Consider the following 19,471-nt stretch of genomic DNA (forward strand, 5'->3'; position numbering starts at 1 on the left):
AGCACCGCCCCCTGGCGCGAGCTCCGGGCCCCGCCCTTCGTGGGCCTCCGCCGCCGCACGGTCTTACAAAGCGCGGCCGTTCGGGCCACGCCGAGCTGGGGGCGGGGTCCTAAGCCTAGGGGCGTGCCCGCGCGGCCGAGCATCACCCCTGACGTACGCTTCCACCCTGCAGTTCCTGGGCCACGGAGTCACTTCACAAAGCAGCGTCCATTCGCGCGGGGCGGGACGGGGTGAGGGGGTCCGGCCCCGCCCCCTAGCGTGCGCCCGCCCAGCGCCCAGAGCCGCCTGCAGGGGGCGCTGCGCCACGGTGGCCGGGCCGCAGCGGCGGTGGCGGCGAGGCGGCGCGTGGCCGGCAGGCGGCGCTGCCCGGCTCGGCCTCGGCCTCGGCCTGCTCGGTGGCGGCGGCAGCGGCGGCGGCCTGGGCCCGGGCGCGGCGGCGGCGGCGGTGGCGGGGCCTGGAGCCGGATCTAAGATGGCAGCACCGGCGGCGGCGGCGGGGCCGGGCGTGGGCGGCGCGGGGGCGGCCGGCACGGGTGTCACGGGGCCCTGCGGGGCCGTGTCCGTGTTCCCCGGCGCCCGCCTCCTCACCATCGGCGACGCGAACGGCGAGATCCAGCGGCACGCGGAGCAGCAGGCGCTGCGCCTCGAGGTGCGCGCCGGCCCGGACGCGGCGGGCATCGCCCTCTACAGCCGTGAGTGCGGGGCCCCGGGGCCGGGCTGCGCGCGGGGGCTGCGCACGAGGCCGGCCGCCGGGGGGGGGACCCTGGCCGGGAGGGACGCGGTGAGGTGCCTGGGGTTCCCAGGGTAAGGAGCCCTGGTCCGTGGGGGCCTGATGTAGGGTCTGTGGGGCCGAACCGAGGGAGCTGGGTGTGGGGGCGGCCCCGAGTGAGGGGCGTGGAGGAACGGTGTCAAGGGGCAGAAAGAGAAAAGAGGGCGTGCGTGGTGGCCAGAGGTGAGGTGCCCCGAGTACGGAGGGAAGCGGGAAGTGGGGGAGTAGTGAGGGCCCTGAGATTGGGAGAGGGTGGGCAGGAAGTGGGGGGCCAAGAGTGGAAGGTAAGAATTCTGAAGAAGCCGGGGTTGTGGGGGCTGGGTGGGAGTGAAGGGGGCCTGGGCGTGGGAGAGATGGGAGTCTGGGGGCGGGTGTGGCCGCCGTGGCGGGGAGGAGGGAGGGGTGTGGACAGCCTTGGGCCATCCAGGGGACCCTCTGGACTGCCAAACGGTTGGAAAGTGGTGCCCAGTCTGGGGCGGCCTGGAGGACCCTGTTCCACTCATCTGGAGGGCCTGGCATTCCCGACCCCCAAGTGGGAAACTTCTAGATCTGGGGAGAGGGTCCCTGCGAGGGTGGTGCGAGCCGCTGGGTGTGCGCCTCGTGGAAACGTGGACGTCTGGGGCCCCTTCTTGATGCCCGGCTCCGAAGTAAGATGTAACACTGTCTCCTCCCTCGCCACGGTTCCCCGATCTTCCTTTTTGGGGATGTGAAAAACTGATTACATTTTCAGAAGCTAGTTTCATTTCACTGACATTTTGGTGTGGTGGGGAGAGAGATCTCAAATGTGTTTGCCAAGACCCCGCGTCTTTGTAGTTCATCCTTTTTCTTTCTCTTGTTACTCTTTCTTATCTGTTCTCTTGTTCTTATCTGTTCTCTTCTCATTCACATTTTGTTATTCTGTTACACTCAGCTTGGTCTCTCCCAGTTTCTTGCTCTGATGTTCTCCGGGTGTCACTGAGAAGGCTTTTCCTGGCGTTGGTTTGTGTGAGCTTTTTGCCACTTTGGGCACGGGGTTTTCCGAAGGGAAGTGTGTGGAGCAGTTGGTTCCCACACAGAATTCCTCACACCCAGCATCACACCTCTTTTTGCCTGGGCAGAGCTGGGTCTTCTTGGAGCAGATGAGGGGAGAACAGAGTATGCCAGATGGGTATCGGCGCTCAGGACAGACACTTAAGCTCGGAAGGGCCCCCCAGATCATAAGCACTGCCATTCATTCTACATACATGAATGGGCACAGCACCAAGTAAGGCATCATTTCTCAAACTAGGGTCTCAGGGCTGATCCTCAAAGGAGTTCCAGGGGAGTTGGTTTTTCTTTGGTAAATAAACTTCTTTTGATTTTAGGACAGGCTTAGATGTATAGAATTTATAGAATTACTAGGAAGATTGTACAGAACGTTCTCATATACTCTCTTCACATCTTTCTCCAGGAGAGGTTTTATTATTTAAATTTTTTAATGTGGTTTTTAATTTATTTTTGGCTGTGCCAGGTCTTCATTGCTGCGTGGGCTTTTTCTCTAGTAGTGGTGAGCGGGGGCTGTTCTCTAGTTGCGGTGCTGGGCTGGTTGCAGAGCATGTGCTCTCGAGCACCTGGGCTTCAGCAGTTGCAGCACATGGGCTCAGTAGTTGTGATGCAGGGGCTTAGCTTCAAGGCATGCGGGATCTTCCCGAACCAGGGATCAAACCCATGTCTCCTGCATTGGCAGGCAGATCCTTTATCACTGAGCCAGCCAGCAGGAAAGCCCCTCCAGGAGAGTTTTTACTTTCCTGTTTTTGTTTTGTGGATACACTTGGAATTGTTACCAGTTATAATAAGGGAACACTTCTGTTTGGGGAGGTCATTCATAACTGAAGTGATCATCAAGAGGAGAAAGTCTGCATTTCTCACACTAAGAGTCTCAGTCTGGAATGACAAAGTCTCAGGGATCTGAGATAATTCCTGTCCCCTTTATGCTCAAGTCACCCTAGCATGGAGTTGAGAGCATGGTCTCTGGTCTTGGCTGAGCCTGGTTGTATTGGTTTCCCAGGACTGCTGTAACAAACGGAGTGGCTTAAACCAACAGGAATGTATTGTCTCATAGCTCATGGGCAGAAGTCCAAAGGCAAGGTGTTGGCTGGGCCACACGCGCTCCAGAGGCTCTAGAGGAGAATCCTTTCTTGCCTCTTCCAGTGTCCAGTGGCTCCAGGCATTGCTTGGCTGGAGGCCACAGAAATCCAGTCTCTGCCTCCATCTCCACATGGCTGCTCCCCTGTGTCTGTCTTTCCCTCTAAGGTTACCTGTCACTGGATTTAGGGGCTTCCCAGGTGTCTCAGTGATAAAGAACTCATCTGCCAATGCAGGAGACACAGGAGATGCCAGTTCAATCCGTGGGTTGGGAAGATCCCCTGGAGAAGGAAATGGCAACCCACTTCGGTATTCTTGCCTGAAGAATCCCATAAACTGAGGAGCCTGGCGGGCTACAGTCCATGGGGTGGCAAAGAGTGGGACATGACTGAGCGACTGAACACACACACATGAATCTGGAATCTAAATCCAGGATGATCATTCAGTCAGTCATGGGCGCTAAGTCATGTCTGACTCTTGCGACCCCATGGACTGTAGCCTGCTAGGCTCTTCTGTCCGTGGGATTCTTCAGGCAGGAGTACTGGAGTGGGTTGCCATTTCCTCCTCCACGGGATCTTCCACCCAGGAATTGGGCCCACGTCTCCTGCATTGGTAGGTGGGGACTTTACCACTGAGCTACCTGGGAAGGCCAGGATGATCTTAGATCCTTAATTATGTCTGTAAGGATCCCTTTACCACGTGAAAGTCATATCCACAGATTCTGGGGGTTAGGGCTTGGGCATATGTTGGGGGTCATCCACTGTGTGGGCTGGACTGGTGCCTGGCAGGTAGTTGGGGGCCTCTGTGCCTCGGTCTCCTGGGTGGCAGGATTGAGGTGATGACCGGACTTGGTGGCACAGCATGTTTGCTCAGGGAACGAACTCTTCTTCTTGGAGGCAGCCTCTGTTCCTCAGCCTCTGAGGCTGATGAGGGCCTCAGAGTTGGCAGCCTCAGGGCGAGACAGTGCTGCTTCCCGGTTGCTCTGAAGTCTGCCTGGGGAGTGCAGAGTCTCGGATGGGCGAGCAGGCTGAGCCTGCTGCACGTGGACGGCTGGCCACAGTCCCCTGGGAGAAGGCAGAGGTGGTCTTGCCTCTGGGGGGACTTGGGGGCAAACCGCGTTGTTGGGAGCCTCAGGCCTTCTCTGGAATGAACTTCCGTCCTTGGACTCAGCGTTTCCCAACCTGGACCCTTCTGGGACCTGGGTGCTTTGGCCAGGTGAGAAGGCTTCAGGAACCCTGTTCTGCTCACCTGTCCCTCATGAGGCGGGGTCCTGTGAGCCACTGGTGGTCCCCAGATACCTGACATCCGATCGTGTGTGGGGGGTCAGGGGTGGGGCGTGGGCCAAGACATCCACATGAATCTCCCTGTGCCTCACATCTGGGAGGTGAGTCTTGAGCATGAAATCTGACTGGTGTGAATCACCAGCTACTCAGCCTTGAACTCGCCATTTCACCTGTCGCGATACCTGTTTCCTTACCGATAGTGACAGGTACCCGCACACGACCTCAGTTTCCTGCACTGCAGAGAAAATAGTGTGACTGGGGGCCCAGGAATATGGGGGAAGTGGAGCAGGGAGTCCGGCCATAAAGGGTAGGTTGATCTACAGATGTTATCGCCGGTGATGCTATTGGTGTGGAATGGTGAAGAGCTGGCTTTTCTAGTACAAAGTCCTGTATGCTGTGGGGCTGCCCAGCTGCTTCCCACCCGCAGCAGATGGGAGAGGGGACCCCCCGCCCAGGGCTGCCACCTCTGCCTCAGGTGGCAGGGCTGGGAGATGGGCTTCCCTGATGGCTCAGTGGTAAAGAATTCACCTGCCAATGCAGGAGACCTCACAGGTTCAATCCCTGGGTCAGGAAGATCCCCTGGAGGAGGAAATTGCAACCCACTCCAGTGTTCTTGCCTGGGAAATCCCATGGACAGAGGAGCCTGGAGGGCTACAGTCCATGCGGTCGCAGAGAGTCAGACATGACTTACGACTGAACAACAGCAGCAACGAGGACATACAGAGTACATAGAGCCGTATTCCTTGATGTTTGCATCCTCCGTGTGGGAAAGAGCACAGTTGCGGAAGGCTCTGGCTCAGTCACCCTGCGGTGAATGGTGACCCTTCCCCACCCCACTCCCTTTTTCTGGCTTTGTGACATCTTAGTTTCACAACCAGGGATCGAACCCCTGCCCCCAGCAGTGAAAGCGCAGAGTCCTCTAACCGCTGGACCTCCAGGGAATTCCCTCCCCACCCCTTCTTGCCACTTGATGTCACCCTGGCTCACGTCCATGGCATTGGCTAAGTGGCAGCTCCCATAACCGGACCACTTTCCCCGGGCAGAGGTGTGTCTTCCTGGGCCTTGAGGAAGCTTTGGCATGGCCCCTGGAGTTCCTGGATGCAGGCTGCCCGCCCTGCACTCTGCCCATGCCCAACTTGCCGGGAGGCAGCTCCTTGAGAAACCCATTGTGGGGTGGCTGGGGCCGTGAGCAGAACAGACGCAGTTCCTGAGCCCCGTGGCGGCCTTCCTGGAGATGACAGGGCTGCTTTTCCTCTTGGTTCTCTGGCCTCTCCCAGCCCCATTGGCTAGGGAGGGGCATACAGCAGGGCCGGCTCTGACAGGCTGGATTTCAGTTTGTGGGGGGATCTGCCAGGGGCTGGAAACCCCAGAGAAAACCCCTCTGTGAAAACAAACTGTAGGTTCCAGAATCAGGAACCCTGTGACTTCCTTCAGTCACGCTCCTGGTAGCCCCCACCCCCGACAGCTGGGGGCATTTGGGGTGGTGAGATCGTGGAAAAGTTGGTCCTGTGCGCAGCCTTTAGGACATGCAGTGTCCAGCTTAGGGGCCAAAGGTAGTCGCATCAGAAGGCATTTACGTTTTCATGGTGCCTGCCAGTTGCTACTGGGCACTGTCACTTATGCCGCACTTTCTGTGTGCCAGGCGCGGATAGACCCCCGTGCTTTGACTTTGGAGGCACTGGGGAAAGGATGGTAGTATAAGGCAGGGCCTGTGGGCCTGTGGCCAGCTTTTTAAGCAGTCAGAGCTAAGGGAGGTTTGTACATTTTTGAAGTGTTGATTAAAAGGAGAAAACCCAAGGAAAAATATTTAACGAAGACTGTAGAGTCCTGCAAAAAACCTGAGATATTTACTTACCAGTCCTTCACAGGAAAAGCTTGCAGACCCCAGGGATAAGTGAATGAAACAGGCAGGAGGAGGGATAACTTGGGAACTCAGCCCCAACCAGGGTCGGTAGATCTTCCGTAGCTTAAGAGAAGCCAAAAAGCTCTTCTCTGTGTAGGTCTGTTTGTTTTGATTGTGAAGTGTCCTGATTGATTGATCAGGCCGTATAGAGTATGCTTTCTGGACCATGTGGGCCCGTGTGGGCCAGTTAGCCTGACAGGTATGGCCCTTCTGTCTGTTACCACTGGGCCTCAGAATAGTTCTGGGAGGTCAGGTATGCGCCTCCCGTTCTGTTGTTGGAAAAGCAGGGGTGAAAGGGTTATCATGGCTGGCAGACAGCAGAGCTGGCTGTTGGATGCTTTGCTCCCTGCAAAGTGGTTCAGTGGAACTGGGTGGTCAGGATTCAGTTTATCCATGCGTTAATGGAGACCCAGAGTAGAAGTGGCTTAGCCAGGATGGCAATTCATTTCTCGTGCTCTGGTCCTGGAGACCAGGGCTGGTGTGGAAGCTGTGCTCGAGGAAGTCCTCAGACCCAGGTCCTTCCAGCTAACCCTGTTCCCACATTCCCAGGGTCGAGTCTTGTCATCATGGATCAATATGGCAGCAGGAGTCCAGCTGTTACACCTGGTTTCCAGATAGCAGGATCAAGGAAGGGGCAAAGGGTTCCAAGAGCATTGCCAGGCATCTGTTAGGGAAGGTTCCCAAAAGCTGGCCCTGGTTCTTCTGCTTGCACCCCATTGGCTAGAATGCAGTCACATGGCCACTGCTAGCTGCAAGGGCGCCTGGGAAATGTAGTCTTTAGTTAGAGGATCCCTGTTCTCAGCTCATTTCAGGGTTTCTCTTTCAGTGGGAGAAAGGGAGAACAGATACTGGGAGATAGTCAATCTTGGCCATAGTAGATAGGATGTGGATGTAGCCACCATCATTGGGCAGAATGCTCCTGGTTTATGGAAAGATGCTTGGTGAGGTGGGAACAGCAGCCTGGTATGAGCAGAATGGAGGGACTAAAGGATGGGTAACAAGGTTGGGCCCAGGTCACGTCTCCCAAATGACAGGGCCTTCTCCTATATGTGGTCAGGAGTGCACTGCCATTTTTCATGGGGGCCTAACATGGTAAGGATGGTATTTCTGAAGACTTTTCTGGCAGCAGGTTACGGTGTAGACGGGAACAAGGAGAGAAGCTGCGGAAGCTTGTAGAGAATGCAACAGAAATGTAATCAAATAGTTTCACCTTAGTCTGCCCCTGAAGCGCATTAGAGGCCCAGAATCCTATTATGGTACAAAAGATGAGTTCCGCCCCTAGGGCAGAGGGCAGATAGTCAAGGCCTTGACCCTTGGCCAGGGGTCATGAGTGACCTAGCTGAAGGGTTTGCTCCACTCTGTGGTTAAAATAAAAGATTCCTGATATTTTTAAAAACTCAGGTGATTTCCCGTCAAAATCTGGCTTGTACTTCTGAAAAATCAGTAGGGCTGCAACCCTAGGCCCTCACATCCCGAGGCTGAGTTGGATGGCAGTGCTGCCTTCAGAAGGGGCCTGTGCCCCACATGGCCAGAGCGCCTTCCCTGCTGGTGGCCACCCCATCACAGGCCCGCACCAGTAACCATTTGCCTTCCCACTTATAGTGTATTGTTTCTTTTGGGTGTCCATCAGGTGTGGGAAAATGTCTCTTAGCCTTAGCCCTCACCCTTCCTCAGCCCCCCACCCCTCCCTCTAGACGCTGTTACCCCAGTTCAAGCTGACCTGGCTTCTAGTCCCAGGTCCCGCCCGCTGACTCCCCCCCAAGCCCCTCCCCTCCCTCACCTCTACCTGCACCTGGGTAGGCCCACAGGCCCTTGTTGGCAATTTGGAAATATAAGGTCCGAAAACCTGACCTCCTGCTCATTTGGCAGCAAGAGCTAACCTGACCCAAACTCGGGCAAAACCCCAGCCCTGAGTTGCCACTTGGAGCTTTTTTAATCTCTGGGTATCCAGTAGAGAATGACCATTCTCACTTAGGGCTTCCCAGGGGCACAGTAGTAAAGAATCCGCCTGCCAAGCAGGAGACACAGGTTTGATCACCAGGTAGGGAAGCTCCCCGGGAGAAGGAAATGGCAACCCACTCCAGTATTCTTGCCTGGGAAGTCCCATGGACAGAGGAGCCTGGCGGGTCCATGGGGTCACAGAGAGTCAAGCACAACTGAGCGCCACACTTTCCCATGTTTGGCTGCAAAACGGTGCTTGGTTACAGATGTTGCCTGTACTCCGCTAGGGATAATTCATGCTGTCTGTACCTTGTTACCTTTTTTCAAATGTGAGGAGTTGGTAATCTGAAACTCACTGGACCCCATGTGTTTCAGGCAGGGTCTAAGGGCCTGGCGCGGCACATCCGTTGGGGTGGTTGGGCCCATACGTGAGATCATGGGTGGAAAGTGGTCCATGCCATGAGCAGCACCTGGTGAGCAGGCGCAGGCCTTAGGTGTGGGGTCCGGATGAGGTGGGTGTGCAGGGCCTTTTGGCACAAGGAGGAGTGTGGTGTGAACTTCAGATTCTGCGGTGCGTTCTGAACTGGTTAGATCTAGCAGAAGGAGGGAGGCAAGATAACTGGGCGGCAGGCGAGGCTTCTTTGCAGGGGAGCCTGGGGAGACAGGCACCACCTGAGGAGGTGGTGAGTTTGCCAGGATGTCGGGAGAAATACCCATCCCAGATGGGGGAGTGGGAGGACTAGACTTGGGCCAGACTTGGCTGCACCTGTGGAGAGTGGAGGCTGGCAGGGGCTTCAGGCAGCTCAGAGCCGAGACTCTTTTTTTTTTTTTTTTTAAGAGCGGAGACTCTTAACCTGAAATCCTTGGATGGTCCTACTGGGTCGGTGGGTGTCCCATGATCTTACAACCCTTTGAAGTTACATGCGGTTTGCACAAGGGTAGATGGACTAGAGTCGGCGGCTAGGACCTCGGAGGAGCCTCCTCAATTCTAGGAAAGGGGTGACAGCACCTCTCTGGAGGGGACACTTGTAAAGCGCTTATTAGCTCCGTGTGCGTCCGGTGAACTGGGGCCATGGTGCGGCTCTTGGTTCTCTGCGCTTCTTTCGAGGGAGAGGCTGCCTTGCTTTTGATCCCCCTCAGAGGGATCTGTGACCCAAGAAAGGCTGGTGGCCACTGAGGACAGCAGCAGATTGTGTAGTGAAGTAATCAGTGGGGGCCACGTGTATCTGTGTCCTCTCCAGGAGAATGACTGTGAATGGCAGGAGTGCCAAGGGGAGATGACTGGATTTCTGAGCAGGAGGGGCAGCCCACTTTGGGTGCTGGAGTTGGGTAGGGGACCCAGCAGTTGGCAAGTCTGGGGAGGGCCTGGTAGTGGAAGCTGCGGGGGAGAGTGGGGGAGGGACCTTATCTGGGATGGCAGAGCCCACCAACAGTTCTCTGAAAATAGGGAGACTCAAATTTTCATACTTTGAATCAGAAGCATGCATTCAGAGTGACCTTGCTGTCTCTTTATTATAGTCATTACCATTTGTTTACCACTTTATTTACTAATTTTAAATATTATTTCTCCCACCAAACTTCTGATAACAATTGCAGTGTGTTAGCTATTTATCATGTAACAAAAACTTGTTAATGAGTTATTTACTGGCTGCACTGGGTCTTCGTTGCCATGCACACACCTCTAGTTGCAGTAAGGTGGGGGACTAGTCCCTAGTTGCGATGCTCAGGCTTCTTCTTGTGGTGGCTTCTCTTGTTGCAGAGCATGCATGGACTCGGGCATTCAGGCTCGGTAGTAGTGGTGAAGGATCAGTTGCCCTGTGGCATTTGGGATCTTACTTCCCAGACCAGGGATAGAACTCGTGTCCCCTGCATTGGCAGGCAGATTCTTAACCATTGGACCACTAGGGAAGTTCTTAACTTTAAACAGCAAAAGTTTACTGAGCATCCATTGTGTGCCAGGTACTGTTTGAGGAGCTGGGATTAAGCACAAGTCCACACTTGTGGGTCTTGTGGGGTGGGAGTATGTGTGACAAGCTCTGTCTCAGCAGTCTCCCACAGTGGTCAGGGCCTTGAAGGTAAACCGGGCTGAGGCTTGAGAATGCTGGGGAAGGGGCTGCTCGAAGTGGGGGTGAGTGGGAGGTACGGGTTGGTCAGGGATGGTCACCACTCTGAATGGGGCTTTAAAGCTGCTAGGAGAAGTGCATCGAAATGACCCAGACTCTATGCCTCAGTTTCTTCAGCTGTGAAATGGGGATCTTGGTAGCATCTACCTTGGAGAGTTGTGAGTTGTGAGCTAATAGAAGTCAGGTGCTTGAAGTAGTGTCTGCCACACAGGCAGGCAGACCTGGGGAGTGAGCCTGTGGGCCTGCATGGCCAAGAGCAGCCCATGGCCACTGTGGCTGGAGCAGGGTGAGTATGGGGAGGGGTGGGTCCCAGCAGGGGGCTTGGTGTTTATCCCCAGAGTGTTGGGGAGGGAAGTGACACCCGTGGTGGTGTCTGGGTTCGAGCCCTCCCCCACCCCATCGTTCCCTCCCCCATCCTTTCCTAGCAGAGCGATCCTGGGTGAATGACTCAGCCTCCCGGATCTCAGCTTCCTTGTCGGTGAGGGGGGTTTCACTGAGGGGTTTGGCTGGTGGTGGGTGGTCACCTGTGCCCGGACTGCAGGCCCTGTACACATCAGACGCCATCCATGCCCCCGACTCAATTCTGGTCTTGGGGAGCAGAGAGAAGGCGGATGAGGAACCCCTTCTCCCTGCTTGGGGAGGGGCCGGAGCGTGGCCCCGGAACTAACCTGAAGAGATGGGGGCAGGAGGCTGCCAGCCTGACAGAGTTGAGGTGGGAAGGAGGGGATCTGGGCGCAGGAGCCACGGGCACAGCTGGGCTGGGGCCGGCTCTGGCAGCCGGGGTCTGTATCTCTGGGCCAGTCCTGCGCTCCTGGTCGGCCAGGCCAAGGGGCAGGCCTGCTTTGCATTCCTGGGCAGGAATGCTCACCCTTCCCCCTCCCAGTCAGCAGCAGCTCTCACGGGTCAGAGGCATCTGGAGGTCATGATTAGCATGGGCTGCAGAGTCTCATCTGACTTGACCTCATAACCCCAGGCAAGTGACCCTCCTTCACAGTTGTTCCGTCCTAGAGTGGAGAGTGGTTTTGGGGGCTGGCGCACACACAGATTCGCCCCACATATATAGCAGGTGAGTAACACGGTGTAAGAGATCACTGGTCTCCTAAACCTGCCGTGTGGTCTGGAGATGTGTCCCCGGTAGTGATGATCATGGAACCCCCGGATGGGTATGGGGCAGCTGGGAAGGCCTTGGAGATCCTGCCCCAGCCCTTCCTGGTCCCACACGGCTCTCTTCGTGTGTTCACCCTCCTGTCTGCTCACGTCCGGGACTTGCTGGGAAAGCGTCAGGATTCAGGGTCCCAGGAACACAGCAGGGCAGGGCTGCTGGCACCCTTTCTGTCTGCTCCGGGAAGCCATGGCACCTTTTGGTTTAAGATCCCCGAGTCCCTGACTTCCCCCACACCCACTTCTTTTGTTCTCTGAAAGCCAGTTATTGAAGGAAATTGAGACCAGGCTTCACCCAGGCCTGCAGGAGTTAGATATGAAGGCCCTGGGGCCCTTAGGCGTCTCCTGTGGGGGTTATGCTTTAGATCACTGGCTTTAATTGTTTAATCAACAAGCACAGACGCCCAGGCCTAAGGTGCACTTGGCATGGTGGGCACCCCAGTAACTGCCACCCAAAGTCAGACCTAGAGCTTGGCCTGCAGCCTCTGGATGGGTTTGGTTTGATGAAGTGGGTCTGTCCCCTGATGTCAGGCAGGGTATTCTTTTTTTTTTTTTTTTCAGGGTATTCTTGAAAACTGGTCGAGACGGGTGTGTGTGTTCGGGGGGTACTCTGTCTCTTCCCCTCCTCCACTCCTCACAGAATAAGGGGAGAAACTCTTTCACTCCCTCTTTTTGTCTGTCTCTTTCGGTTGATTCATCACCCACAGCTTTGGTGAGAGCGGCTCTGAGCTGTTTTCTTTAAGACTGCTGGGCGGATTTGCTCCCCCGCTAATTGTGTTCCCGTGGCTGGCGTTCGTCTTGGCTGCATGTGATACTCACGTAACGGTTTTGTGTATAGAAACCTGCCTGACAACACAGGAGCTGGGGAGAGTCCAGCTGCAGGGACCCCGGCAGATCTGAGCTCTAATGAAAAAGGAATGCTCCGTCATCCCTCCCACAGGGGGCAGTGAATAAATGATCAAAGGCAGATTGGGGGGCCTCTTGCAGATCCAAAAGGGGCATTCCAGAGAGCTAGCCACATTCTTCCCTGAGCTGGAAGGGAGGGCGAAGGCAGGCTGGGGCTTCTAGCCTTCTGTCATGTGTCCCAGAGGCCCCTCTGCAGAGCCTGTCTGGTCTGCACCGAATGTGTGACTGGAGGTTGGCATCCCTATTGTTGCGTGAGTCTCGGGTTGGAGATGCAGACCGGTTGCCTGGCCTCGATACCCCTCCACCCCCACCCCAGTGCCCTGCTTATCGCTGCTTTGAGGCCCTACCACGGCCGTTTGGGCTGAGCAGCTGGTGGGCGCCGTGCCAGGCTCTTTACGTTCATTGACTTGCCTGGTCGTCAGAACAGCCCCGTGGGGAGCCACCCGCTTCCTAAGAGGGGAAACTGAGGTACTTGGTGGTGGCTGGCTGTTGGGTGCCAACCCAGCTTCAGCCCTGACGTCTCCCTGGGGGTGCTGGTGAAAGTCAGTGCCCTAGAGGACAGGCAGACCTGGCCCTTGGGGTGTGTGTCAGGGAAGTGGCCCTGGTGGATTCTTCTGGAGCCCCAAACCAGTCTTTCCTCATTCCTGCCTCGTTGCCGATTCCATCATGGGACGGGCAGGCTCTGTCGCCACCCGCCTGGGCCACATCTGGAGTCACATCTGGCAAGGCAGCTGCTGGCAGGCCGGTGGGAAGGGGCCCTCCCTCCGGAATCACACATCCGGTTCTCCGAGCCCAGAGGCAGGGCCAGGGGGGCTCCTGGAGCCCCAGGGGCCTGGCGGAGGCCCTTCCGGCAGCCCCGTGGCCCCAGGACATCCTGTGTTACCTCTGGGCCAGTGGTCAAAGTGTTTTCTTTGTCGACGAGCCCTCCGCCGGGACTGCAAGTGGGCCTCAGCCCCCCAGCTGGTTTCCTGCATCTCTCCTCCACCGAGGCTCCTCTGCCCTGTCCTCCAGCCTCTTCCGTTTGGCCTCCCTGAAGTCACCCTGGGCTGAGGGCCGAGGTCCCTCAGCTGGCTGGAGGAGGAACACGTTAGCACTCCCCAGACACTGACTGGCTTGGCTTCCTGTGCTGAGCGCACAGTCCCCGGCAGCCGTGGGAACCAGTGTGTGGGGTGTCCCAGCCGCTCTGAGGGTGGGTCCCCCTGCTGCCCTTGACACACTTCCCCTGTGTGCTTCTGTCCTCATGAAGCACTGCCCGCCCAGTTCCTGCGGTCGCAGGTGGTGGAGACCTTCATGACCCCTCTCAGCCCTTGGAGTCTGGCTCTGTTGCGAGCCTGTAGTGGGGACTCTGGGGGATGGTGCCTGCCAGCCATGGTCAACCAGCCGGGCCTGGCTCTGCGAGGCCCAGGGCCCACATTCTTCCCTGGACCCTGAGCGTGGTCCCCACAGCCTCCCAGGCCCAACTCGCCTCCCAGAGACTGGGATGGGGTTCACCTGTCTTTCATGAGCAGCCAGGTCCCCAGGCTGGGCCACTTCAAGCATGTCAGTTCTCTGGGCCTCAGTTTCCCCTCTTGAACTTGAGCTCAGTGAGGAAGGTGGTGGTCGGGAGCATTAGGTGAGGCCCTGACTGCATTAGGTGTCTGCCTGGTTCAAAGTCCCGGCCAAAGAAGAGAGGCTCGGCGCTAGAGGCCGACAGCACAGCCCCTGGAGTGAGGGGCTGGGGCTAATGGGTCTGCTGCCTCCCCCCACCCCTAATTATCCTCTAAGCCCCCCTGCTTTCAGGGGCCAAGGAACCGAGCACAGCTGCTGTTCCTTTTGTGGCTCACAAAGCCCGGGCTGCCGGCTGATTAGCATGGATGGGGAGATATTTGCATGTAATGGCTCCCGCCCAGTTGGAGCCCCGGAGTAGTCTTTTCAGAAAAGCCAAGCCCTTTCTTTGTCTGGTGCTTCTTCTCGTAGAGTTGCCCTTCCACACACTCGGCAGTTAGACTCGTTTTTAAGGTTCCTCCAGACCAGACCTACAGGACCACAAGCCTCCAGTCCCTACAGGCAAATACCACCCGCCACCCACCCCCAGCTCCCATGAACCAGCCCTTTGAAGGGGGTCCCCACTGATGCCCAGAAGCCAGCGCCGACTTAGGAGGTTTGGGGGACTCTAATCAGCCTCTTCTTCAGCCTGTGGTCAGCCCCATCATGGCAGGGGGAAGGCGGGTGGCAAGGGGTGGACCAGCAATGGTGGTTGGCTATTGTTATTGTGAAATATTGTCACAGGGATGAAGGCTAATACAGCAGACACCAGGAACTGCCCAGCCCCACCTGAAGAGAGAAACAAGCGTTGCCTGTAGAGCCCAGGGCGCCTGTCTTGTCTCCTCCCAGCGAGATGACCTCGTGGTCAGCCAACTCTGGTGGTCAGCCTTCATAAGGGGCCCCTCTGATGTGGCCGAAGGTCCCACACCTAAAGTCAGGACCTTCCCAAGCATAGCATGAAGCCGGCACCTCTCAGCCTCAGCCGATGGCTGCTTCAGGTCAGAGCGGCCTGCGCGGAGCCTGGTCTGGGTACCCGATAGGGTTGATTCAGTGGCCAGGTGCCTGGTCCGGGCCCAGCATGGCCTTGTGTCACAAGATTCTGGGAGTCCTTCTTTCCCATCTTTGCCTCTGGCCAGAGGGCCTTGGGGATGTAGGGCCCCAGATGGATGTTGTGTGCTGCTGTGTGCTGTGGTCTTGGGCTGGGCGCAGGGTGTTAGTCCTTGTGACAGTGCTGATCGCTGCGTTATTTTTCAAGCCCTGAAAGCTTGGAGGGCTGGAGGGTGGGGTCCAGGTGGCAGAACCCAGGTTCGAACGTGGGTCTGGAGTTCTGGGGTTTGCACTGCTGCGTGGCCTCCTCAGCAGGTGGAGAGGGACTTGCCCTGGGCTTCCAGGTCTCACGAGGCCTCCTGTACCCTGGCCTGGCCCAGCCCACTGCCCCTCCTCCGTCACACCCACTCCGGGGAGGGGAGAGCGGGGTGCTGGCCCAGGCTGGGAGAGGCAGTCACCGGCTGAGAAGCCGGTGTCCTCTATCCCAGTGGGACACTGGGGTCACAGGACCTGAGGCTGCGGCAGGTGTGTGTGTGTGTCTGTGTGTGTGTGTGTCTGTGTGTGTGTCTCAAGGCCTGTTTCCTCTCCCCTCCCCCACTGTCACTATTGCCTTTGTGTGCTTGTCTTTCCGGAACGTGGTGGAAATTCAGACTGCTCGGGAGAGTGTAACCTGAAGAGCCCATGCCCTCCTCCCTGCCTACCCTGGCTGCTGCTCATCTCCTGTCGTGACTTCCCCACGCGGGTTTCAGGCACACGGGCTTGTGTGCATACATCTCCCCAGGAACACTCCGGCTCAAGGTTGTTCACAGTTAAACCATGAAGGGGGGGTGCCTGTTGAAAAGTACACCTCCCTTCCAGAGACAGCCCCTGAAGTCATTTTGTGGTGTTTCTTTCTAGACAGGCCTTCCCCTCGCCAGGTCCCCCTGCTCGTTTTTACACCCATGGCGCGTGTATTTGACACTGTGTATCCCTAACAGCGTGGCTTGGTCATCTTAACATGACGGCATTTACAGATTGAAATCTGTGTCTTTTCCTAGGCCCTCCTTCCCTTCACTCGTTCTATAGGTACGTCGGTTTTCTGCTGTTTTCAACAGTCCTGTATTTGGGTACATCTTCACAGACATTTAGAAGTAGAGCTATAGGATAAGGTCCTGCAAGGGAACTTGTAGGTTAGAAGTCTTTGGTCACGTGTGCTGGGAAGAGAGGCCCAGACAGGGGCTACCCTGGGGCACTGGGGGCTCTGGGTCCCTGCAGGGCAGGGCTGGGATTCACCCAGGCCAAGGTCAGGCCCAGGAGCCCAGGATGACCTCATGCTCCTCAAATACCCTGGGGCTGGGCAGTGTACCCCGGCAGCTGCTCCGAGTGTCTCTGAGGACAGCGCTGGAGCCGCCGGCTTAGGTTACAGCCAGAGAGGGAGGCCAGGCCGGGCTAGGATTCCCAGAACCATGGTGGCTCCTGGTCATGAAGTGCTTAGTACACTCATAGTGCCCTGCCCTCTGTTACCTCGCTCGGGGAATCCTCACAGCAGAGAGGGTTTTTTTTTTAATTAGTTTGTTTTTGGTTGCACTGGGTCTTAGTTGCTGTGTGCGGGTCTTCTCTAATCGTGGCGAGTGAGGCTTCTCCACATACTGGCTTCTCTTGTTGCGGAGCACGGGCTCTAGGCACACCGGCTTTAGTATTTGCAGCTCATGGGCTCTAGAGCGCGGACTCGGTAGTTGTGGTGCATGAGCTTAGCTGCTCTGCGGCATGTGGGATCTTCCCGGACCAGGGATCGAACCTGTGTCTCCTGCACTGGCAGGCCAATTCCCATCCACTGTACCATCAGGGAAGTCCTAGGAAGGGTTTTATCTTGACTTTGTCCCCATTGCACCTCCATTGCACAGATGGGGCTCCTGAGGTTGAGGGTGAAGGCAGGTGGTGGGGCTGTCTGCCAGGCCCTCCCCGTGGGCTGTGCCATGATCCCCATGGACAGATGAGGAGAATGAGGCCCGAGGTCACATCTGAGGGCGGCCCATTAGGCCCTGAACTTAGTTCTTCCTGGATGTCCGTTTATGTATTTGGCTCCATGGGGCCTTGCTTGTGGCACGTGGAATCTTCTGTCTTCATTGTGGAATGTGAACTCTTAGTTGCAGTGCGTGGGATCTAGTGCCCTGACCAGGGATTGAACCCTGGTCCCCTGCACTGGGAGCTGGTGTCTTAGCCATTGGACCACCAGGGAAGCGCCTCGATGCCCCCATTTAAACCACTGTCCTCTTAGCCTTGCCCACTGGAGAGGTGGGGCAGAGGGGCCTGGTTCCTGTGGGAGATGGGAGACCCTTGGAGGACGAGCCCTGCGCCCCCATGCAGTCTGGCTTGGCTTGGATGTTGCTGCTGCCCCGAGGCAGCCCATGATCCGTGCTGCACAGGGCATCATGGGTATCAGCCCCCCGAGTTCCCTTCAGCCCCTCTTACCCTGCCGTCTCCCCGGTGCTGCCTGCCTCCCTGTGGTGCCCAGGAGTGCGGGAAGGCAGGGCCCGGCTGGCTTGTTCACCGCCGTGCCCCTGTGCCCACAGTTGGCATTGAGCAGGCTACAGGCTAAGCTGCCCAGCCTGCCAGCCGATGGCCCTGAGCAGAGGGGCAGGCCGCCGGGTGAGCCTAGGAGAGCGCTGATCGCTGTGCCGCACCCTCCTCTTCACCCGACTCCTCTCTCCTGTGCACTGTTTTCCCCTGGAAGGTGAACAGCCTGTGTTTTATTTGGCAGTAGGAGGCGATTTCATAAAAGACCTCACATTCGGACAGGCATCTCCCCCCTCTCCCAAGTCTGCCAAGATAAATAGCTTTAATTATTCTTCGCTTGTGGCTGTAATAGTTTTCCCGCTAGAGAGGCAGGGATTTGAAATGTGGCCCTTTTGTGTGTGGGTTGCTCCCTTCCACCAGCTGGCGGCTGCTTTTCCGTCTCGCTTTTCTGTTCCCCAGGAGGCAGAGAGCGCCCCTCATTCTCACACCAGGACAGACGGTTCTGTGGGAGGAGAGAGCTTGGCTCCCGGCATTTATTCCCTTTCTGCTGGGCCCCTCTGACACAAGTCTGTCCAGCATGAAGGGCCCAAGGCCCCCATGCTTGTTCCAAAGCAGAGGGGAAGGGGGACAAGGACAGGGGTTACCAGAGGGCTGCCCAGTGCCCAGCGCCTTCCCCAGGCCACACACGCCCTTGGCCTGGGCAGCTGGACCCCCGGTTCTGGCTGCCTCCTGCACATAGGAAAGTGGCCACGCCTCCCTGACCCCAGGCCCTGGGGCAGCTGTGCAGGTCAGCGTTCTCAGATGCTGGGCGGGGTGCTTGGCCAGCCACGTGCAGAGCCCTGGGTTTAGCTTGTCCAGGAAGTGCTGGAGAACCTTCCTGGTCCTCTGGAAGAAGTGACAGGGACGCCGGGAAAGAGAGGCAAGGTGTCTGGGAAGAGTCAAGGGGCCACGAAGGCTGGGGAGAAGGCCTTCTGCTTGTGCTCTGGGAGGTGGTAAAGTCAGCATGGCCCTGCAGGGAGACGGAGGGGTGTGCCAAGCCGTCCATGTTAGCAGGGCCTGGCAAGCCCCATAAGGAGTTTGACTTTGTTCCAGAAAGTTCTGGGGAACCACGGAGGAGTGTGGGCAAGAGAGAGACCACAGCAAGCCTGCTGCATTGGACACTGTGACTGGGACATGCCTGGAGGCTCAGCACGTCCCGGTCATCTGGTCAGTGTCCTTGAGGCCACCAGCTTCTTTGAGGCTTGTCTGAGTGCCAGGCCCCGGATTAGGCCCAGGAGTGAGGGTGGGGAGTGGGGCGTTTCCTTCAGGCCCGGGGCCAGGGAGCCCCTGTGCCTCAGTGTCCCCGCCCCCCGGCCCGATTCGGCTGCTCCAGGTTCCATGGTGCTGTCCAAGGAGCCACCAAGAGGGGCCTCAGGGTGGTGCTGTCCTGGGCGGGAGCAGGCAGCATGTCCCCAAGAGTTGCTCGCTTCCCAGCCTCCGTCTTCTCCTGCCTGGCCGGCAGCTGCCCCTCCAGCCCTGGCCTCCCCTGGCACTGGGCCCCTTTGGGTGGTGCCCAGGGCTGTGGATTCACCAGGGCCTCTCTCAGCTCCTCCACAGCCTCCCTACAAAATGCTCGTCTTGCCTGGGAACCCCTGCAGCTTCCCTGGGCTGTAGCCAGGATTCCCAGTCACCTCCAGTTCTCCTGCTGGGCCCCTGCAAGGGAGAACTCCACGCCCGCGTGTGTCCCCTGCTCTCAATGCTCACTCAGCACTTGCGATCACCGCCATGCAGCTCTCCGACACCAGCTGGGCCTCCTGCAGTTCAGCTCCATCCTGACTCTGCCTCCCTGGAGGTGGTGTCAGTCACGCAAGTTGAGGGCTCAGTGCCACCAGACCGTGCACCCCACCTGAGACGCCAGGCACAACCTCAGTTTGGGTCACCGGTGCTTCCGATCAGCTTGCTGTATAAACGGAGGTCCCTAGGATCTTGTCCTCAAGTTCGGTTCACTTGCTGCAGCAACTCAGGGAGAGACTGCGCTTACTAGACGACCGGCTGACATGAAGGGATGCAGCTCAGGAATCCAGATGGAGAGCCAAGCGGCGCGAGGCGGGGGCAGGGGGTGCCGGCCTGCGGGGCCCTCTGGGGTGGAGCACCAACCTCCTGGCACGCCACATGCTCGCCAACCCAGAAGCTCTCCTGTACCCTGTCCTTTTGGGGTTTTATGGAGGCTTCGTTG

The 19,471-nt window shown here is 57.5% G+C and overlaps 1 protein-coding gene across 4 annotated transcripts in view; it reads left to right on the plus strand.

Annotated features, from left to right (window-relative positions):
* Positions 1 to 403: 403 nt before the first annotated feature.
* Positions 404 to 19,471, plus strand: part of CARM1 (coactivator associated arginine methyltransferase 1) — a 42,241-nt gene continuing 23,173 nt past the window's right edge. The window contains exon 1 of one of the 4 annotated variants that reach the window (XM_043911537.1): positions 404 to 692. In XM_043911537.1, the coding sequence (XP_043767472.1) occupies positions 473 to 692 (220 nt within the window). In that variant the 5' untranslated portion in view covers positions 404 to 472. The remainder of the gene's footprint in view (positions 693 to 19,471) is intronic. The other 3 variants (XM_043911541.1, XM_043911540.1, XM_043911538.1) reach the window with 3 other exon arrangements.

This window comes from Cervus elaphus, chromosome 9 (genome assembly GCF_910594005.1).
Source record: "Cervus elaphus chromosome 9, mCerEla1.1, whole genome shotgun sequence".
Classification (NCBI taxonomy): domain Eukaryota; kingdom Metazoa; phylum Chordata; class Mammalia; order Artiodactyla; family Cervidae; genus Cervus; species Cervus elaphus.